At 34.1% G+C, this 23995-nt stretch overlaps 1 protein-coding gene and 1 pseudogene across 1 annotated transcript; both read right to left on the reverse strand.

Moving 5' to 3' along the window:
• Positions 1-2086: 2086 nt before the first annotated feature.
• LOC114316682 (G-type lectin S-receptor-like serine/threonine-protein kinase At1g61370) lies at positions 2087-4358 on the reverse strand. The gene is made up of 7 exons (XM_082887950.1): positions 4096-4358; positions 3885-3998; positions 3616-3770; positions 3329-3539; positions 2967-3204; positions 2369-2519; positions 2087-2274 (listed from the first exon to the last, which is right to left on the reverse strand). The coding sequence occupies exons 1-7, from the start codon at positions 4151-4153 to the stop codon at positions 2224-2226; spliced, it is 978 nt and encodes a 325-aa protein (XP_082744076.1). The 5' UTR covers positions 4154-4358; the 3' UTR covers positions 2087-2223.
• A 148-nt stretch (positions 4359-4506) lies between these two features.
• LOC145798835 (G-type lectin S-receptor-like serine/threonine-protein kinase At1g61550 pseudogene) lies at positions 4507-5521 on the reverse strand (annotated as a pseudogene).
• Between the last annotated feature and the right edge of the window lie 18474 nt (positions 5522-23995).

The following is a 23995-nucleotide window of genomic DNA, read 5'->3' on the forward strand; positions in this document are numbered from 1 at the left end:
AGCTTATCATTTCATTATGTTGCTATTTATTAGTTGTTATGAGATGTATTTGTTGTGTTTATTTCGGGGCGTTACATGTCTTGCCCCCATATGTTCACATTTGTAACTCTAGTCTTTGTCTCAACCCAAGATATATTTTAAGCAAATTTTCAAAGCGATGAGCCTTTTGTCATACCAACTAGTGTTTGTTTCCATTAAACTTTTATTTGTAGTATTTCAAACATAAAATGTTCCATATATATCATACATAACTGCATTAGTAGGGAAAATAGTTGGCAAAGGCAAGCAAAATCTATTGAAGGGATAAAAAAATCCTTACAATATTCCCACAAACCTGAGTGTTTGCCAATTCTTGTGTCACTTGGAAAGTTTGCAATAACCCAAGTCTGAAATTTTTGGATTCATGTCATCATCCAAGAGAATATTGCTAGTTTTCAAAATCTCTAAGATTAACTCTTAAACAAGAATCACGTTGGAGATAAAGAGCCCTTTGGCAATACCTTGAATAATGGAGAGTTTTCTAGTGAGATCTGCATGAGTACCTTGATGAATTGAGATTGATTTATGGATCAACATGCTTACATTGAATATCATCAAGGGGTTTCCATTTCAATTACACTTTCCAAGACAGATGTTCATAAGAGGATTTCAAAGAACTTGAGCTTGAAAGCTTTAGTGGATTCTAGAGTGACTCATTGTCGTGGATTTGACAATAACATTATGGATTCAACTTTGAGTGAAGCAATTTTGAGGTGAAGACGATATTAAAAGAGGTACAATGAGTTGGGTTCAATTTGGAAGTGGATCCGCTTGATAATTGAGGGGATTCTTGTATAATTTCATTATTCTTTTAGTAGATTGAATTATGGCTTTGGTTTGTGATTTTTTTAACACAATTGTAATTTTTTTTTAATGTAAAATCTTTGTGTCTATTATTGTTGCTTGATAGTAGATCTAATTCAATTCTCTCATTATTGGATTAGATATATGGTTTTTTTTATTGGGAATTTTTACTCATTGTTGATATCAAATCATAGTCACAAATCACAATCTTGAGAATCTTAAACTTTTCGACTTTGTCTCTCTACCTTTCTCAATTCTTGATGCGTCACCACCCTCTCCATCTCCCCTAATGCTCCTTCTCTTACTTTCTAGTCCACCTATGTCCTTCTGTCTCCACAATCTCACCTCTAACGCCTCCTCCAACAGCTAGCCCTTTCCACCTCTGCTTCTCTTTCCCATAGGGCCAACTCCTTCCATTGCAAGCCAACAACCAACAACCTCAACTCATCACCTCATAGGGATGGCAACGGAATAGGTTTGTAGTAATCTACCCCTGCTTATGTGCCCTACCTTGAAGCAACTCTCCACACTAATGGCTAAACTATGGAGTCGTGTCCATTCATTTTTTAGAATTCATAATAGAAAAAGAATAAAATGATGAGAGAAAAAAAATAAGAAGAGCATTTTTTTTGTTTTTTTCCTTTTTATTTGATTACCTTGGAGAGTGAAACAATTAAAAGTTCTACTACCAAAATACAAAATTCTCCCATGTACACTCACACCATAAGAAAGTTATAAATGTTTGTGTTGTTATGTCATTTTGTAGTAGAAGTTTTTTTTGGGTAAGTAATTTTGTAGTAGAAGTTATCAATAATGAATCTATAATGTGAACATCTAAAGTGAAAGTGACAAACTATTGTGGTTATATTATGAATATTGTGGTTACAAACCTTTTGATTCTTGCTAGTGCCATTTGCCTTACGTGCCTATCCATTTGTTTCAAGAATTACATAGCTAAGTACACTGTAACACCAAACTTTATTAATAGAAAATAATCAAAAGAGAAGATCAACTATGCTACATAATTACATAATTATAGTCCTTGCTATATTTTTTGTTTTCATTACACAATGATGTCAATATATGTTGTGCGACATATACAAAATTTGTTAATTGGTTATCTCCCTTCAATAATTGATAGAGATGCCTTATTTATAGAATATATTTTATTGCATTGTGATCGAAGATCGACATCTGACAAGCTTTGAATAGTGAATGTAGGTTGTTTTGGATGTGGAAGATCGATTTCACTACTCAGCATGAGAACCACAGCAGACATGGTTGGTCTATCCGCAACGTGGTCTTGAACACAAAGAAGGCCAATATGTATACATCTCATTACTTCAGACCACGAACATGAACCAATCACTACCTCATCCACTAAGTCTGATGCCCGGCTTTCATTGCACAATTTCCATGCCTAGAATAGTTCTACATATGTCCATATATGAATTAGTAGAACCACATATAATGGTGGTGACTAACAATATATGAAAACATGTAAAGGTGAAATTGGTGCACTTACATAACCAAGGAGGTTCAAATATTTTTCATGATAATGGAAACACATATTCCTCATACCATTGACCATCTCTAGTAGCAAAACACCAAAGCTATAGACATCTGATTTCTCTGAAAATAGCCCTCCCATTGCATACTCGGGAGACATGTATCCGCTGCATTTGATTAGAAATTATTACATTTATGCTTACCCAAAATTATAGGACTTCCATTCAATAAATATGATGTAACTATTCTAAAAATATTAAAGATTAAAAAAACGAAAGAGAAACTTATTTATTGAATCACTTATATTGCTTGAATATATATTTTAATCCCTAGTCATTTCACTAAATAATAAACAAAAATAAAATTTATGTATTGAAATGAAAACTACTTAGCGTCATTTGCAACTTTAGTCTCCATCCTAATCAAAGATATGTTTTAAGCTTATTTTTAAAGTGGTGAACCTATTGTGACCCTTACGAGTGGCTATTTCCATTATACTTTTATTTGTCGTATTTCAAACATAAAATGTTCCATATCAATACATAGCTGCATCAGCAGAGAAAATAGTTGGCAAAAGTGAGCAAAATCTATTGAAGGAAAGAAAGGATCCTTACAATGTTCCCACCACTCTGTGAGTATTTGCTAGTTCTCGTGTCACTTGGAAAGTTCGAGCTAACCCAAAGTTTGAAATTTTCGGATTCATGTCATCATCTAAGAAAATAATACCAACTTTCAAATCTCTGTGAATAACCCTTAAACAAGAATCTCGATGGAGATAAAGAAGCCCTCTAGCAATACCCTGAATAATGTGGAAGCGTTTAGCCCAATCAAGCTTCACCCTTTTCGTTGCATCTAAAGCATGAACAAGAAGAAAACAGGTTTGAAAATTTCTTTCCTGAGTGCTAGACATAGTTGTAGTAACAATATTGAATGCTATGAACAATTTACAAGAGGAAAGATGAAAATATGAACCAACCAAAGAGAAAAGTGTCCAAGCTTTTGTTTGTCATGTACTCATAAACCAATAGCTTCTCTTCCCCTTTAATGCAGCAACCCAAGAGCCTAACAAGATTCCTGTGCTGCAGTTTGGATATCAATATGATCTCATTCTTGAACTCTTCCACACCTTGTCCTGAATGCCTCGAAAGTCTTTTCACTGCCACTAGCTGCCCATCTTCTAACTTTCCCTGTAGTCCACCATTTTTATTAGTTAGTAAATCGGATATATGTCAACTTAATTCATATATTTAAGAACATAATTACCATATAAACAGGTCCAAATCCTCCTTCCCCAAGTTTGTTTGTTGTGCTGAAGTTATCGGTAGCGGCTAATATTTTATCAAAGTCAATAATTGGTAGCTCTGAAGTGTCCACTGAATCAACCATTTCAAAGTACTTTTTCCTGTTTTCTTTGTTAACTGACGTACAAAAATTGAACCACAGAATTGAAAATTATTTAGATTTCTCAAATTTGAAATATGTTAATAATAATCATAGTCGCTTGTTAGAATTCAATTATGTAGCTTTCTTACCTCTTTGATTTGCTATCCACCTGTGCAAACCACACATGAAGGCACCCAAGAGGACAATCCCAAAAATTGTTGTAAAGCTGATGATGAATTTTTCATCATTTTTCTTATCTTTTCCTGAAAAAGAAAAGAAAAGAAAAGAAAAAGGTAATGAAAAACAAATTGCAAAATAAAAATGGTATTGATAAGGCTCAAATAAATTAACTTTACCCACTCTGAATATGAAAGGCGAAGGTAGAGGTCGTCCCCGACAAGTGAAAACTGTTGAGCATCCACGAGCCCTCCAGTCCAAACCATACAATCAATTCCAGTCAGATATGCATATGCCACACGAACAGTTACTCAAGCACCATTGTTGGCAACCCGAGGAATCCTCAGTGTACAAATATTCATAATGATCTGGCAGCTTCAAACTTCTCAGCTTCCAAAAACCATCATTTTGAGCCTTTCCTGATGATGCTAAGCTGCTAGTGTTCTTTTGGCATTGCAAATCAGCTTTCCTCACACAACCACCTGCCCAATTTCCTTTCTTCCAATCCTCAATTGAGTTTGGTACAAACCCTTTCAAGCACTCACAATTTGGAGACATATTATTATTGCATACTCCGAAAGGTCCACAAACCCCATAAATATCACATCGATTGACCGGAACCATCCAATAAACATAAGGGTTCTTCACTTTTTCATCCTTATACATTAGCTTCAAAGTTCCATTTGGTGTTAAGAATGTAAAGTGGACATAAGAGGTATTGTAAACGTGCCATGTCATATACACACTTCCCTGCTGATTATCGTGTATGAGGTTAAATCCATCACCACGTCCAGTGTCCCTATAAACTTCGATCCGTCCCATGGACCACTTCTCCAGTATGGCTTGAAACCATTCCAAATGAAAACCTGCAGTGGTGTGTCCGTTGAACTTCTGCAAACAAACTTTCCAGGCGATGGGTCATTTTCGGTCAGCCAGGAAGACAGGAAGCGTTTCTCTCCTGTTTTGGTGTTCATTCCTAGCATCATTCCCGGTAAAAAAGTGTCACAAGGATAGTTAAAGCTCTCCCACAAGATCAATCCAGAGACACTATCTTTAAGTGTAAGGTTTCCCCTGTCTGAAAGCACTGCAATTGAGTTTTGGAATGGACAGAAACATTTGTAAACCAGACAGTGTTGTTCATGCCATCAAGTAGTCTCAGATTTCCATCTTTACCAATTGTTAGACTTGAAGAGGCAGAGTTTGTTGCTGTAACTGTAAGTGGATTCTCTCTGTTTGCCACCCATACGACTTTTCGGTCATGTATTGGTATGTTCGTCTGCCAAATCCCAACATATTGCTTACTGGAATTGATTGGAATGAAGAAGCCTAACTCAAAGATTAGGCCAGAGGAGATGAGAGTTTGTCCTGCTGAGATTGGTTGGGATTGTGTTAAAGTATCAGTTGCAGTGAAGTATTGTGATGGAATAGTGAATAAGACAAACAAGAGGAATGGGAATGAAAGAAAAGAAAACGGAATTCTGCATTGGATACCCATTTCCTTTTAAATGTGCTCTGTCTTGTGCTGCTTTGCTAAATGGCTTCACATAACTTGATTTTTATGCTCGCATAACTTATCTCTAATTATTATTATTGAGATCCACCTTTCGTTGTACCACCACTTGGGTGGTGCAATTTGACTGAAGTCACGTGAGTGCAGTTGCTGCCGTCACGTAAGTGCAATTTGACTTACCTCTAATTTTTTGAATTTTCTCTTCTATCATTAATTACTCTCCTTTTCAAACTCAACTACTCTTCTACTTCTAGTTTAAGTTTTAGATTATTATTATTTTTTTGTTTTTTCGTTTTTTGGGTGTTTCTTATTTATTTCTACATTAACTTACCGTTTATCTCTCTCAATTATTGTCCTATATCACTTTACCTCCTCTTAACCCAATATAACTTTATCCCAACAACTAAAGAATGATATACTTGTCACTTTAAATTATAAATTTATAAATATTTTATTAAGAATCTGTCTCTTAAATAAATTAAAGTTTGACATGTGTCTGATACATGACATTGAATGGAAAGTTCAAAATGATATTATCAACCTACTTGGTTTACTTTTTAAAAACTATTATTGAGTTTTTTTTTTTTGGGGGGGGGTGGGGGAGGTATTTTTTAATCTTTAATGAATTTCTTTCATTTTTTGTTAATTTTTTAAAAACTTTTACGTGCATCTAATTTATATGCATTTAAAAAAGAAAAAAAAATGGTTTGATTTTCATAAAATATAGTTTGACAAAATAAACACTCGAAATATATTTTTAATTTTCTAAAATTTATTTTTACCATTCAAAAAAAAGATAAAACTATATGAAAATGAAAAATATTTTTTACTTTATTTTTTATTTTCTCTCTAAAATATTTTTTTCTTTTTTAGAAGAAAATTTAAAAAAAAAAAAAACAAATTTTGAAAACCAAACCAAGCAAAGAAATAATATTTACGAGGAAATTTTAAAAAGTCCACTAAAGACAAAATAAAAAAAATAATTTACCAATATGTTTTTTTTTAAAATTTTCTCATCATTTTAGATATTTCGTTTGAGATATCATGCGTAAGTCACATGTCAAACTTTCAACTATTTAAGAGTCAATTTGTTAACAGAATATTTATATCAACATAAATTTATAATTTAAAGTAGAAAAGTCAAACACCATTAAAGATGTGGAAAATTAAGATGGGGCAGGTCCCCTTCGATTCAAAATCTGAACTAGAGGTCACTGTTTGGGTCCGTGGGGGCTACCATAGGTCTTGTTTCGATTATCATAACCATTCATTTTGTCGAGCACTTTTGTGTATTTCATTCAATAAAAAATTAGATTGATCCGATAACTATAACTTGTTTAATTTATCGTGTTTCTCACCCCCCAAAAAAAAAAAGATGACAATTGTGTTTTTGAAAAAATAAATCACACTTTTTTTTATGGCAAATACAATAAATTGAACAAGCTATAGTTATCGAATTAATCTAATTTTTTATGTGGATAAAATACATGAAATAATTGATAAAATGAATTGTTCAGATCATCAAAACAGAGCCCGTGGTTGGGGCCAGAGTCCCAAACAACACCCGCCAATCTAGATTTTGAACTAGAGAGATCTTCTTTTAATTAAGATCATAGCTCTGAGTGAGAGAGAGAGGAAATTGGAACATGAAAACTATTCAAGATGAGAAATTATTCAAGAAAGAAGAAATTAATCAATAAGTCAGGTCTATCACGTCATCACATTAATGTCCCTAAAAGTCACTCCACCTCATAAAAAGCTTGAGTTGGACTTGGACAAGAGGTGGAGTGACTACTAATACCTTGGAAGGGGATTGGGACTACTAATACTTTGGTATTACTAATACCTTGTTTGTTTTGAGAGATGGCCTTGGGACTACTAATACCTTGGTATTACTAATACCCTTGGAAGGGGGATTCATAGTGAGGAGGTAGAGATGGTATTAGAAAAATAGTGAGGGGATTAGAAATTTTTTTATTTTTTATATATTGGAATTTTTTTTAAGATATTAATGTTTAATTTTTATATTTTTTTATTTGTTTTATTATTTTATATAAAAATAATTTAACAATTTCTCACTATCAATCCCCTCACTAACAATTCCCTCACTATTAATCCCCTCACTATCAATCTCCTCCATTCTATCTCTGAAAACAAACGGGGACGTAGGGACTCCACTCATCACGCTATGGATGTGGATCAACCCAAGGCACAATTTTGAAAATTAAGGCATCCTTTATATTAGTTGAAAAAATTAGGAAAATTTACATATAAATCTCATATGTGGAATATTGATTAATTTAGTTTTAAGAGTTTTCTTATAAATCAATTAGTATTTTTGTTTTGAAAAGTGTTTTTTGTTTGATTTGGTGCAATTTGAGTATAAGTGAATGTCTTTTTGTGATTTATTTTTTTAATTTTTGGATTCGTTTTTAGGATGAGAATGGAAAGGTGAGCTGTGAAAGATTCTTTTTAGGAGGATTGGTGACTGAAGTGTTTGTTATTGGGTACATTTTTGTTATTGTGGTTTTTTAGTGTTATATTGGAGTGTTATATTTGAGTGCTACATTTGGAAAAAATATATGAAAGAGTTTTTGTGTATTATATTAAATGGAGTGTTACGTTTGAAAAAATACACTACATAGTTTTTTTTAGAATGTTACTGTATTACGTTTGAAAAAAGTAAATGAAGAAATTTTTTTTAGTGTGATACATTGATGTTACATTTGAAAAAAGCACATTAAAGAATATTTTAGTATTACATTGATTAGAGCGTTACATTTGAGAAAAAGTACACTAGGTGTGCGTTTGATTCAAGAAATTAGGGGGGAGGGACTAAACGCTATTTAGATTGTAATCCATTGGAAGCCCTTTATCCGGCGTTTGTTTTTTTTTTTTTAGTACACCGGACAATGAGTCCGACCGGACTCCTTATCCCTCATATGTGGGATTACACTATCCCGGGGGAAGGGGCGGTGTCGGACCCCCATGGGATTAGGTGGTGAAATGACTATTTTGACCCTTTACTATTTAATTATGTATTATATTTAGTAAAATTCAATAAAATTTAAATGTCTCAATTTAAAAATAAAATAATTTTTTATAGATATTTTATTGATGTTTTATTTTAAAATTTTGTTTATATTTTATTTAATTTCATTATTTAAATTTTAGTAGATGCTTTATTTAATTTCATTATTTAATTATTATTATTTTTTAAAATAAATTTATTTAAAATTTTAAATAAAAAAATAACATATATTTTTATTGATATTTGATTTATTTAATTTTAAAAAAATAAATTTATTTAATTGTGTAAAAAATAAAATAAAATAAAATTTTATTTAATCTAACTAAAAATAATTAAAATATTAAAGATATGTTTAATATTGTTCTTACTTAGTAAACAATGGAAAAAGGATAAAATAGTCTTTTGCTCATTTATCTTTATCTAATCCGTCTAACCAAATATTGGATTCACTAAAAATAGTCACCTCCTAACATCTAATCCCATGAGAAAACAATTGGGATACACATCCAATCTAACCAAATAGTCTGGAGGATTTACAGTCCGATGGATTCTAATCTCCTCTTATCTAGTCCGTCCAATCAAACACACCCTAGGTTTGTTTCGTTGTTACGTTTGGGAAAAGTACATTAATGAAATTTTTAGTATTACATTGATTGGAGTGTTATATTTGAGAAAAGTATACTGCGAAATTTATAGTGTGCTACATTGAAGTATTACGTTTGGGAAAAGTACCTAAAAAAAATTTAGTGTTACATTTGTTGGAGTGTTCTGCTTAAGAAAAATACACTAAAAAGTTTTTGTGAAATGTTATGTTGTGACGTTTGAGAAAAATACATTATGGAGTTTTTTAATGTGTTATATTGAAGTGTTATGTTTTCGGAATGTTATATTCGAGTTTTACGCTTGAAAAAAGTACACCAAGAAGTTTTTTTTTTGAAGTGTTACGTTTAGTAATTTCAATATTAAGAGAAAATCCACATTTGTCCCTCAACACATAACACACGTACATTTATGCTTGGCCCTTTATGTAATTCACATTAGAATGGGACATTTGGGTCTATAATAAAAAAAATGGAGGACCATACGGTTCATAAGATTACTATTTGGGATTTATTGGTACTTCACCCAAAAAATTATATATACATATATATATATAATTTTTTGGGTGAAGCACCAATAAATCCCAATAGTGATCTTATGGGCTGTTTGGGCTTTTTTTTTATTTATTTATATTTTTTTGGGGAAATTACAAACGCACCCCCTAAGGCTTATTTAAATTACAAATTACCCCTGTACTTCTAAAAATTACATTATGTCCCCTAAGGTTTATAATTTCATAACAAATAGATCCTTTTATTAACAAATGATCAAGTTAATTAATAATTTTTAATAATGTTAAAATTTTATTTCAATTAATAATTCAGATAATTTTTTTATTGTATAGATGAACAGTTAGAAATTTCACTTTTTTTTTAATTAATTCTGTTAAATAAAAAATTCTGACAGGGAGGTATTGGTAATTTTCCAAACCACAAGGGGTAATTCATATTTTAAGCAATCCTCAGGGGGTGTATTTGTAATTTACCTTCTTTTTTTTTTTTTTAAATATGAATCCAAAGGTCTCATTCTAGTGTGAATTATATAAAGGGTTAAGTATAAACGCGTGTGTGTTGTGACAATATGGATTTTCTCATAATATTGAAATTACTAAACGTAACACTTCAAACAATTTTTTTTAGTGTACTTTTCCTAAACATACACTCCAATCTAATACTCTAAAAAAAGTGACACTCTAATGTAACACACTAAAAAACTGGGTGCCTCTATTTACACATCACATTTGATCTCAAGGTACATCATTAATTGGTTATTTTTTATTACAATAATGACCTTACCTAAAATAAATGATCACAACTGAATACACACCTTAATTGAATACACATCCAAACCATACCCTAGCCACCACTGCTGCAGCTGCCGCCATTTCATTGCCGCTGCCCCGTCTCCCTCTCCAAGCAAATCCCTATCACCACAAACCCTCGCCGCCATCAACCCTCCCTCAACCCCACCACCTCGTAGATTGCGAGAGTACAGATCGCAGCACAGGCGCACACGTCTAGTCCCCCTCCCTCACACACCTCGTAGTCGGATCAAACCCTGGCAGTGCCCCAGCATTATATCTCATCTTGGCCTCCTTTCTACACTCCATTGCATACTTAACATGGTTCCTAAATAACCTCTGCAATTCAGTGACAAATCGCAGAGTGTCTTTGTCAAAATCCTCGCAAACTCTTCGTTGTATTGTTCCCTTATCTCGACGCCTTCCGCTACATCGTAGCCTGCTCCGACCATCTTCCTCGCCGCCGGTGAAGCATAACCGTTAGTGCCGAGGCATATCATCTTCTTGTTCTAAGTTGTGATAATACAACTAGTAATGTTTTCTGTTTTTTGAATGGTTGGTTTGGTTTGTGTGAAAGGTTGTGTAGTGTAGTGTAGTGTTGTGATGTTGAGTATGGGATGGTAGAAATATATATATATATATATATATATAGACAGGTAGGTTGTTTGAGGTGTGTACTAAGTTGTGTGGGATTAAGGGTAAAAATGGAACATTGTGGTGTGTGTTGAGAAAAATTATGTTTTTTCAAATTATTAAAGGTCTGAACTGAGTAGTAGTGTGCGTTGAGACCAAATGTGATGTGTAAATAGAGGCGCCCTAAAAAACTCCTTAGTTTACTTTTTCTAAACGTGACACTACAATCAATGTTACGCAAAAAACTCCTTATTGTACATTTTTCTCAAACATAACACTCCAATGTAATATACTGAAAAACTCCTTATTGTATTTTTCTTAAATGTAACAACGTAACATTCAAAAAACATTTCTTAGTGTATTTTTTCCAAACGTAATACTCCAATCAATATAACATGCAAAAATTTTTTAGTATACTTTTTCAAATGTAGCACTCTAATGTGACATTAGAAAATCACACTAACCAAAATGTAAATTTTCACGCTCGACAACCAACATTTCATCCATCAATCCTCCTAAAACGAATCTTTCACACCTCACATTTCCATTCCCATCCCAAAAATGAATCAAAAAATTTGAAAAATAAATCACGAAAGGGCATTAACTTAAACTCAAATGGTATCAAATCAAATAAATACAACTTTCCAAAACAAAAAAGGACTAATTGGTTCATAAGAAAATTTTTAAAACTAAATAGATTAATATTCCCTCATATAGGATTTATGGGAAAATTTTTCTAGATTTTTTAAAGATTTTTGTTTCTTAAATATGTATCATAATTTTTTATTTTTTTGATTTGTCTAGTGTAGAGGAATCTTAAAAAACAATAATAATAAGAAAAAACATACTACAAAAAGAAGCCAACATTAATTTTTTATATTTTTAATATTTTTTTTTCAATTTTTCAATTTTTTTTATTCTTTTTTTATTTTTATAAAGTTGTTTAGTTGAATAAATTCTAAAAATCTAAGAAAAATTTAACTAAAAATAAAAATCAATAAAAAGTCAATCCTAAACCGCCCCAAAACATTTAACAACAACTTCCAAAAATCAATGGGAGCTTCTACGAAATGCTCCTTATTTACTAAAAACTTAAAAATTAAAAACAAAATCAATGGGAGCTTGTACTAGTAATAACACCAAAAAATTTCGTAATTCAAACATTAACAACCAATAGATAATACAAGGAAGAGATCAACAACTATTAAGACAATATAGAGCTCATCTAAATATAAACTATAATGATAATAATTATTATTATTATGATAAAAAACGGAAGGATGGTTTGGGTGTTTGTCTATTTTTGTACTTCTGAAAATACCCTTCTCAATTTTTTATTGCACCGAATGCACATTAATGGATGTGAACAGGATTGTAAATCTCTCCATTGTATATTTATAATAGAGAGGTTCTATTATATCATATAATAATAAATGTAATGATCTATTTTAATTTAAATTAATTCTAAATTTATGTTCTTATTTTATAATCATTAGATATGTAAAATTCATGTCAACAAATGCACCCATTGTAAAATTTTTGTTTTTGTTTTTGCTCTGCATGTTGTGTAACAACCCACATTTATGTCTTAGTCATGTTCATGAACATTGGTATGATTATGACTCATTAAGCTTGCATTTGCATGTTTATGACTTGTTTTGGCTAAGTAAGGTCCATGCCTTGTTTTGTGGTTATGTGAATTGCCAAGTGTTTTGTGCATGCTTGTTCCCTTCCTTGGTGTCTCAAGCCTAAGTCATGTTAAGCCTAGGTCATGCCAAGCCTAGGTTACGTTACGCCTAGATCATTCCAAGCCGAGGTCATCTTCAGTCTAGAAGTATCTTGGAACCCCTTTGTTTGACCTCCACCTTCGCCCTGACATGTTGACCGAGATGTCATTGTCTAGGCCGAGGTGTGAATCACCAAGGCCGAGATGTATATCATCTAGGCCGAGATGTTACCTTCGCACCTGAGTGATCTTGTCTTGGAGTGGTATGACCTAGACTGAGGTGTGGCACATCTAGGCCAAGGTGTGGCACAGCTTAGTCAAGTGTTGTCCTTCCTAGCCGAGGTCATTGTCACCTTAGTTGCCGAAGCCTTGTCCTTAGCCGATGTCACCACTTGCCGGAGTGCCATTCCGAGTAGCTTGTTAGATACACTTTGTCATAGTGTTGTCTTGTCAACCTATCACCTTTTTGAAGAGAACCAACCAGTCGTTGCCACGTGTCCGAGCTGGGAGTTAAGTCAGCCGATAGAGAGAGAGAAGCCTATCATTTCTGTATCCTTGTTTTGAAGAGGAGAGAGAAGCTCTAGAAGAGAGAGAAGAGTTCTTGAGGGAGGGTAGACTTCCAAGCTTGATCCCTAGAGATCGAACCGTTTGATCCGTGTTCTAAGGTTAGATTCTTGATCTACCCATGTTGTTCTTTATGCTTATGTTATCGCATTGCATGATTGAATATGATTTGTAAGCCATGCATTGTTTTGAAGTTCGGTTTTAGAAAGAGAAAATAACATTCATGTGTTCTTCAAGAAAAGTCATGTTTTGATCCGAAAGCTCTTGCCTAGATTCATGTTTTTGTGTTTGTTTTCATATGATTTTCAAGTATGGGTACCCAGATCCATGTTTTCGAACTCATAGCATGAAATCCCAGATTTTGTAAATAAAGGAGTTATGATTTTAGCATTCATGTCCTTCATGATCCTCATGCTCATGTTCTTCCTGTTCTTCACGGGTGGAAACCCAGATCTCCAGACCTCACTTCCCGAGGTGTAGTCGCCAAGATCACTCTCACCTAGACTTCACACTTAGGCCAAGCATCGTATCCCACCTTGGCCTACCTTGCATGATCACTTACACCTTTAGTTTGTCTTGTGCGCACCTCGGCATGCAGCAGCATGTCGAAGCCTAGGTAGCCACACCTCGGCCAGGAGGTGTGAGACCTCGGCAAAGACCTGGTTGGTACCCAACATGTCTTCCTGACATGTAGAACAGTAGTTTGACTTCCAGCATGTTTTCCCGAGATCATTTGCATGTATGTGAGACTTGTTTTGAGAAGTATGTTCAGTATGCTTTGCCATGTGTTTGTAGGACTTGGACCTTTGCCTTGATCCCGACGTCCCAAGAACTAATGTGAGTGGCATTTCTAATAAAGTTATGTTATCATGTTTTAATAAAGTTTTGCCTTGTTTTGATAAAAGTATTTGTTGAGCATGAATGATATCTCTATTTTATGTATCAAGTATAAACTTTGTTTTGGGTGACATTCTTGGAACCGTCCTTTCGTGTTAGGGGACGTTAAGCCTAAGTAACACCGTCCTTTCGTGTTAAGGGACATTAAGCCTATGTAACATAGTCCTTCCGTGCTAGGAGACTTTAAGCCTATGTAGCATAGTCCTTTCGTGTTAGGGGACGTTAAGCCTATGTAACATAGTCTTTCCGTGCTAGGGGACTTTAAACCTAGGTAGCACCGTCCTTTTGTGCTAGGGGACGTTAAGCCTAAGTAGCACCCTTGTCAAGATATCGGCCGCCGACGAACTATGAACGGGTGTGCTCGATGCCGAGGTTATGCTTTTGTTTTGTCCTGAATGTCATCACCCCATGTTTTAAGATTTGACATATGTTAAGTAAGTAAATAAGTTTTGAAAGACCAAGGTCGATTGATGTTTTGTTCCAAGCCAAGTAAAGCTTTGTTATGTATGGTTTTGACAAGATATACTATGTATTGTTTTGAAAGGATCTCGGGTATCATTCATTTAACCCCTTTATTACTTATACCATTCACTGAGTATCCAAGCTGACCCTCCCTATGTATATTTGTAGGTAACAAGCAAGAAGTCGGCTTCGCCAAGATGTGTGTTTTGTGTGCATGTTATGTCGGCTGTAAGGATGTCGACAATCTTGAAGTTTATGTATTTTGAACATGTCGGCTTGAGAAGCCTTCTTCCAAGATGTAATATGTATCTTTGTACTTCATTTCTATTTGTATTCAAGTTGTAAAGCTATGTAAAGATGTATGCCATTTCATTTGACTTATGCACTGCTCTTATAGACCACTTGTATTTTAGATTATTGCTTCCGCACTTGTGAGCCCCATATATTTATACTCTGATTGTGTATGAATTTTTGAAAGTTGGCCTTCGGTAATCTCGGATTATTGGCCATCACGGCACCAAACTACTAGGGGCGGTTTGGGGTCATGACATGTTGGCTGCTCACCAACTTGGAGTTTGGAGTTTATGCTAGCAGATGATTTGGTATGTTTCACTGTGATGCTTTTTGCACCCTCCCTTTTATGTTTTTCCATCAGTAAAACTTCTTTTTTGCTGATCAGGAAGGAAAAAAAAAAAAAACATTGGAAGTGCGTGGTGTCTTCCAAGTCAAAATGAAAAACATGGCAAACCAAATTCTATATATATATATATGTAAAATTAGATAAAATATAAATATATTTAATTCACACTTCACTTACCTTTTCTTTTTCATTTCCAATTTTTTTTTTTTCAAATCTCCCAACTAAACACAGCATAAAACGCATCATTGGCGGTCTTCAAAAAAAACAAATCAATTTCTTCTAGGGAGGTTGACCGTCACTGGAGCGGGTAAATGGTGACTGTTCGAACAATTTTATTTATTTATTTATTTACATTTAATGTGAGAACAAGAATGATCACGAGAGATTATATATTAACTTACAGGAAAAATTACTAACACACCTCTTGAGATTAACTTAAATTATAGATTGTCTCTTGTAATTTGCAAAAATTAAAAATACCTCTTGTCAACAAAAATTATTTAACAGAATTAGCTAAAAAAATAAAATTCATAACTGCTCTCCTATATAATAATAAAATTATTTGAATTATTCATTGAAATATATTTCCAACAACATTAAAACGGTTAATAGACTTGATGATTTAATAATAAAATAGGTGATTTGTTATGAAATTACAAATCTGAAGAGATGAAATGTAATTTCCAAAATTACATGATTAATTCGTATTTTAAACAAATTTCGAGAGGTTTATTTATAATTTACCCTAAACTTACAGGTAAACACAATTGTTCTTCATGTATTCCCTTATTATCAAACATGTGAGTAGTTTATATTTTGAATTTTTTAATTTATGTAAGAGAAAAAATATACGTCAAACAATATTTTTTAATTACCACAAAGTTAACATTTATAACATCTTTTGATTTCAATTTTCACCTCCAGCACGTGGATCACCACCAGTAATAAAGAAAAAACCAAACAGTAAAACATGGAGAATTGACCAATAAATCTCATTTTGTAAATTTGTAATCTACAAAGTCCTAAATATTTTTTTGGAGACTGAGTGGTCCTTTAAATTATTTGTTGACTGTTTTGCCATTGTTAGTACAGTTGGGGGATAAGTGGCATGGTTATGTATGGGGAAAGTGGTGGGGTGCTTGTGTGTCATGTTGTTTGAAAAGCACACTAGTAGCTTTTTAAAGTTTGGTTATTTTTAACACGCGTAGTGTGGGACGTGAATTCTTTACTAATTATTTTTTGGCGCATGACATGAAGACACACAGTAATTCAATCAAATTGGGTTCGTCACGTTGGAGTGTCACATGTCACGTTTAGAAAAAGTACACTAAAGAGTTTTTAATTTTTTTAGAGTGTCACAACGTACCCGCTACGTTGTCAAATTTGAAAAAAGTATATTAAGAAGTTTTTATATTTTTTTAGTGTCACATCATAGCTACCACACTTTCACATTTGAAAAAAAATACACTAAGGATGAGTAAAAATTTTAGAGTGTCACATCATACTTGTCATGTTGTCACATTTGAAAAAAGTACACTAAAGAGTTTTTAATTTTTTTGGAGTGTCCCATCATTAGAGTTTCACATTAATGTCTATCACATTGGAGAATCACACCATACCTGTCACACATTTCCAAAAAAAAAAAAAAAACTTTCCCAATTAACTAATGGAGGTATATCTGTCTAACCAATATCCATTTACGTTTGAAAAAAGACTTGCTGATCACACACTACACCGAATAAGGACTTCTCAATCTACTATTTAAAACGCGGGACCAAATGATACAAAAATTCTCAAAATAAGGCTTTCCAATAAATTTCACAAAAAAGAAACTCTCCAATATGAAACAAAATAATCATGGATTGACTCTGACCTGTCAATTGAAAATGTTCATAATTAGTCAATTGAGTTAATCAAGAAAAGTTTTTTTTTAGAAGGTGTTGAAAGAAAAGTTTGAAAACATATTTTTTAAGTGAAAGGATAATTTACATAAACACCCCTTAAACTATTAAAAGTATTATTTTGATCATATGAACAATATAAACATACAAATAAATCCCTTAAACAATTGAGAAGTATTGTTTTACTCTCTAAACTATAAAAAAATACAAATGGACCCTTAAACTATAAAAACGTACCAATTAGACCTGTAATGGAATGAGTCAAAGTGAAACACATCAATAGTTTAGGGGGTTCATTTGCTTCTCCTTTTGTTTGGTTCTCTTCTTGTCTCTCCACGTGCAAGACGAGTTGAGTGTGAGAGAGGGTGTTGAATAGCTTGATATATTTTGTTTGGCTCATTTCTTAATAACTTAAGCTTTTGAAATAATTGGTGACCTAACAACACCTTTATATACTATTGCCAATTTTAACCTTTCACATTTGGCTATTGGTTATTGCTAAACAGCACGGACTAGGAGTGTTCTTTATTTCTTAACTTTCTTTGTCTATGCCTTCCTCTAATTAGTTTGTCTTCCCTTCTTATCTCCAATATTGTGTTCTTAGACAAAACAGATCGAAAAGAATGATCTCAACATTATCGAAAACAAGAGCATTTATTATTTAATTGATTTATTTGTTGATTTGCAAGAGCCTTTATTCAGTTTGTACATTACTCTCAAATAAGCAAAACACTAGAGTGTGATCATCTTGTTTTATATAAAATCCTTATATATATATATATATATATATTTGGCAGTATACTTTTCCTTCCTTTTTAATTTAATTTTTATTTTTAGAACAGTTACATTATATTTACTTATTAGAAGTCCTATATTCTCGAGTAAGCATAAATATAACAATTTTCAATCAAATGCAGTGGCTATATGTCTCCTGAGTATGCAATGGGAGGATTATTCTTACAAAAATCGGATGTCTTTCATTTCGGTGTTTTGCTACTAGAGATATTCAGTGACATAAGGAATATTAGTATACATTATCATGAAAAATATTTGAACCTCCTTGGTCATGTAAGTGCACTAATTTCGCCTTTATATACTTTCAAACATTGTTGGTCATCACCATTATATGTTGTTCTACTAAATCATACAGGGGCATATGTGAAACTAATCCAAGCAAGGGAATTGGGCAATGAAAGTCGAGCATCGGACTTAGTGGATGAGGTAATGGTTGACTCATGTTCCTTGTATGAAGTAGTGAGATGTATACACATTGGCCTTCTTTGTGTTCAGGACTATGCTGCAAATAGACCAACCATGTCTTCTATGGTTCTCATGTTGAGCCATGAACTAGATCTTCCACATCCAAAGCAACCTACATTTACTATCCAAGTCTTGTCAGACGCCAATCTTCGATCACAATGCAACAAAAATATTTTCCATGAATAAGGCATCTCTATCAATTATTGAAGGACGATGACCAATAAACAAATTATGTATATATCGCACAATGTATCTTGATATCATTATATAATGACAAAAATAATAGTATAATTATGTAACATAGTTGATCTTCTTTTATAGTTATTTGCCATTCATAAAGCTTGGTTTTATAGTGCACTTGGCCATGAAATTCTTAGAATAAATGGATAGGCACGTGAACAAAAAAGGCAAGCGACCATCATAGGAATCAAATTGGATATGCTCAAATTCGCGTGAAATTGGTGTTGGAAAATAATAGTTTTCGGCAACTTTAATTCAAAATTAAATTGGGACCCAACCACCGGTTGAGATGAACTTGAGTGGTTTTGTGTTCTCTTAAGTGAAAATGTTACAATACTGAAATGATGAACCGAAACCTTTAAGTTGTGAATGAGAATTGTCTCATAAAGTGGGTATCAATAGAAGCTGGGTTTGGGCCTAGGCTTGGACTTAGACTTGGACTTAGTCTTAGTCTTGGTTTGGACTGGCCTAAGCTTGTGTATGTGCATGTGTTGAATTTAGTCTTGGGCATGGGCCAGATTGTACTATACTGGATTGGGCTTGTCTTGTGCATATGTTTTAGATTGGGTTTGGATTGGGTTGTGACCCAACACCCGTATCTATTTTGTGACCAATCTAGTTGGATTATTTAAATAGTATTATATGTATATATATATATATATATATAATACAAGGGAGGTTTTCAATCTTTGTAACTCTTGTCTTTTGATAATAGAATTGATGATCATATTATGCACATGGGAGTTTTGTACCTATAGCAATCCTGGTTTTCCCTCCGTTGGTTATTGTATTCCGGACTCGGTTCCGTGGATGTCTGTGGTTGTATATGTTACATTTCCATCCTTTAATTCCTTGTATTTGAGTTTTGGGATGTGTTGGGCAGGTTTGTAACAGGTTGGGTGTGTTTTGAAACAAATGGCTGCTGCCCAGTTTTTGGTGTCTTCGCTCGAGCGAGGCTTTTGTCGCTCAAGCGAGCTCTGTGTTTTAGTTCCTTCGCTCGAGCCAGGGTTCCTTAGCTCGAGCGAGCTTTGTGTGGTGTGTCTGTTGGCTCGAGCGAGCATTCTTGCACTCAAGCGTGCGTCTGCGTCTAGGTTGGACTTGAAGGTTGTGCTTCTTGGCTCGAGCGAACTTTCCTTCGCTCGAGCGAGCGAGGACTATGTTTTGGGTTTCTTCGCTCGAGCAAGATTTCCTTCGCTCGAGCATGCTTCTGGGTTGCAGACCTGAAGCTTCATGTTGTTGGCTCAAGCAAGGCTTTCTGCGCTCGAGCGAGGCTCGAATATATCAGATTGCAACAGTAGTCTCCTTCATCACTTTTTGATCCTCTTTACATCTCAAACCCTAGATCCGACCCTCTCTCTCTACATACATCTTCTCTCTACAAATACATCTAGTCCTAGTGGTCTTCTACCCTAGCCTCTTTGTAAGAAAGGTAGAGCTTGGTGTGGGCTTCACTTCAATCCGAAAATGTTGGTGTTTGGAGCATCTTGGGTTTCCACCTTCATCTCCTTTGAGTCTCTTCTCTTGAGGTAGGGATAACCTACTCCTCTCTATGAGTTTTGACATAAATGTTGGGTATTTTGTATAGATGGTGTTGTTTGGATATGTTGGGAAAGTTAGGGTTTGTTTTGAAGTTATAAAAAAATAGGGTTTTCAATTGTTAAACTCCATGTGTATGTGAGACCTTGGAAAATGGATTTATTATTGTTAAATTGATGAAATTGAGCCTTACGGTTGATATTTGAAAAATTGGGAAAATGCCCTAATTATGTTTGAATAATTAATTTGGGGAAACATGAAATTGAGTTGAAAATCATGACATTGGGAAATTATGTGATTGAATGGTGTAATTGGATTGATCAATCACTCACCTATGAAAATGTTGATAATTTATCTGTTTGATGAATTTATTATCTGTTTAGAAATAACTGCTTTGGGCTATCGGTGGAGGATAGTCTTGATTGTTGTAGACATTGTATGTTGATTAGGGAAAAGTGAAACTAATCTAATGGTTAAGTCATTGAATATAAAGGTTGAATTAACACATTGAATATGTGCCTGGATTGATCATTATATATGATAAACCATTTAAATACATTGCATATGTATCTTGTTTGGGAGGAGATAGGGGATGTACTCCATGGTTTGAGAGGAGATAGGGGATGTACTCTCAAACCTGTTTGGGAGAAGATAGGAGATGGACTCCATTGATAACTAAGTTGGTCGGAGTGTCCAGGGTGAAATCCCGAAATCCCAATTGCGTTTACATAACGTAGATGAATTGAACTATTGAAATGTTTTTAATATGAGTTATAGTCGCATTTGAATTGTTGATATTGGAAGTGTATTTAATATGAATTGTAGTCTCATTGAAATTGTTTGGCTAAACAATGAGCCATGTCTAAGAATTGAATTGGATAAATTAAGGGAGGAGGAATGAACTAAGAATGTAACTGTCGATGAATTGGGAAATGTTGTGAGTTAGTTTACAAGTGTGAACCATTTATTAAATGCTAATGTTTTAGTTATTTCTCATATTTGGTTTAGTATATCTCTATTGGGCTTTGACTCACCCTATATGGAACATCATTTTCAGGTACAGGTGATATGCCACCTCCAAAGACGTAGCTTGGGAGGCTTAGAGGCTAAAAGAGCATTTTTGTTGTTATCATTTTGTATTACATGTAAATCAAGCCAATGGCTTATTTTGTAAATGAGTTAGAACTCTTCTTTTGTTGTAACCTAGTGTTGACTTGGAAATGTAACGCCCTCAAAAAAATAACATTAAACCCATCAAATAAGACATGCATTGATATGTAAAAGTTCCTCCTTCTTCCATATATCAGAATTTCATTACATAAGTATTACATGTTAACAATAAAAGCAAATGCCCTATGGGCTTACAGCTTTCCAAGTTAACACTTGGTTACAACAAAAGAGTACTAACTCATTACACAATAAGCCCTTGGCTTGAATTACATGTAATATATCAAAAAGTAAAACGAAAAAAGTATGTCCGCCTCTAGCCTCCCAAGCTATGTCCTTGGAGGTGGCATGCTACCTGTACCTGAAAATGATATTCCCATATAGGGTGAGCCACAGCCCAGTAGAAATACACTAAACCAGCCATGAACAATGACTAAAAGATTAGCAATTGATAGATGGCCAACACAGATACATTCACATAAATCACATATTTATGCCACACGACTTATGAGTCCAAGTTACTTTTCATTTTCCCTTTTCAACAGATAAGCATGTTAGCTCTATCATTATTTCAACAGATATGTATAAAAACTATATCCCACATTCACAGATAAGCATATAAGTTATATCCACATTCTCAACAGATATGTATAACAACAATATCCCACATTCACAGATAAGCATATAAGCTGTATCCACACTTCACAAAGATAAGCATATAAGCTCTATCTTCACTTCTCTAGACAAGCATATGAGCTGTATCTACGGAGTTCATCCCCTATCTTCTCCCAACACTATCCGGTTTAGAGGTACATCCCCTATCTTCCCCTAAACTGCGGAGTACATCCCCCATCTCCTTCTCTACACATAACGTATACAAACACATTGGTTCTATATACAATCACTCAATACATACAATTAATGTATTCTATCAACCGTCAAGTTCCATGACACATTCCATTGATTAGTTTCCGTTTGCCTAATCATCATGCATTGTCTACAACAATCACGACTATCCTCCACCGATAGCCCAAAGCAGTTATTTCTAAACAGAAAATAAATGCACAATGGATATTCAATCAACATTTCATTTCTTCATTTCTCACAATTAATTATCCCAATTAATCAACAATGTAATTAGGTCGTTATCCATAATTACCATTTCAACCCTTAGGTCCCATTTTCATCAATGATTCAACATTTATTCCATTTCTCTATGCCAAACATGCATCTAGGTTTATTATGAATAAAACCCCAACTTTTGTAAAATTGCACAAAAGCCCCAAACTTTCACCAAATTACCAAACCAACCCCAACATCTCAAAATACTAAAATTTAAAGACAAAATCCATAGAGAGGAGTAGGATATCCCTACCTCGAAGTTTGAGCCAAAAAGGAGATGAAGACTCGAAGATCAACGTGTTCCAAATCCCAACTTTTTCAGATTAAAACAAAGCTCTCAACGCCCTCTATCTTTTTAACAAAGGCCCTATGCTAGATTCACACTCTAGGGAGATCAATTCTTAGAGAGAGTGTAAGTTTAGAGAGAGAGGGTCTCGGATCTATGGTTTGATCAAAAAAGAAAGTGAAAAAGTGATGTTCAAAAACGCTACTGTCCGCTGATATGAAGTACGCTCGCTCGAGCGAAGACTTTGTCGCTCGAGCGACCAGACACAGAAAACTCTCGCTCGAGCCAAGAAGTTCTCGCTCGAGCCAAAAACTCAGAAGTGCGCTCGAGCGAAAGAATGCTCGCTCGAGCCAACAACTCAAACCCTCAGGTCTGCAACCAGCACGCTCGAGCGACGGACTTCTCGCTCGAGCGAAGAACAACCAGACCGCTCGAGCGAAGAAAGCTCGCTCGAGCCAAGAAATGCAACTCTCAGGTCCAGAACCAGACGCAATCGCTCGCTCGAGCGAAGCCACTCTGGCTCGATCCACCAGACACAAACTCAACTCTCGCTCGAGCGACCATCTCCTCGCTCGAGCGAAGGTCCAAAAATCTGGGCAGCAACACTAGGCTCCCAAACACAACCAACCTGTAACAAACCTGCCCAACACATCCTATAACTCAATATACCAGTAAAGAGGATGCAAACAAGATAATAAACAACTACCAACATCCACGGACACATGTCCGGATCACTGTACAACAAGGGTAAACCCGGGGTCGCTATAGGAAAGTTGTAAGCCTATAGGGCATTTACTTTTGTTGTCAACATGTAATACTTCTTGCAAGAATACTCTGATGTATGGAATATGATATCCCTTTCTTGTATCATGAATGTATGATTTATAGGTTTATTTTGAGAACGTTACAGTACCTTTGTAATTTTAACCCTTATGACTAGAGTTGATAGTCATTGATTCTAAATTTTATGATAACCTTCATGGCTAAGATCCCTTTCCTACAAGTATAAAAAGGACATTTCTCCTCCAACTTAGATGGAAGAGATAAAAATATTTTTGAGATGACAAATTTGTGTTTTTCTTTAGATAAAGTTTGAGAAGATTTTTATACCAAAGAATTTTTTTCTATCTTTTTTGAGCTAACCCTTTCTTTGGTTCTTGTTAGAGAGAGAAAGTCTTGTTATTGTTAAGTTCACCGAAACTATTCAG

This window comes from Camellia sinensis, chromosome 9, assembly GCF_055761805.1.
Source record: "Camellia sinensis isolate YWXY chromosome 9, ASM5576180v1, whole genome shotgun sequence".
In the NCBI taxonomy this organism is placed as follows: domain Eukaryota; kingdom Viridiplantae; phylum Streptophyta; class Magnoliopsida; order Ericales; family Theaceae; genus Camellia; species Camellia sinensis.

What these genes read in the sequence shown, in the direction of transcription:
- LOC114316682 (XM_082887950.1), bottom strand. Translation starts at nt 4,153, where the DNA reads ATGCTCAACAGTTTTCACTTGTCGGGGACGACCTCTACCTTCGCCTTT. An exon ending in GATTTGGACCTGTTTATATG is followed by an intron (nt 3,540 to 3,615) that starts GTAATTATGTTC and finishes GGTGGACTACAG; the next exon opens with GGAAAGTTAGAAGATGGGCA. An exon ending in CTTGGACACTTTTCTCTTTG is followed by an intron (nt 3,205 to 3,328) that starts GTTGGTTCATAT and finishes TTCATGCTTTAG; the next exon opens with ATGCAACGAAAAGGGTGAAG.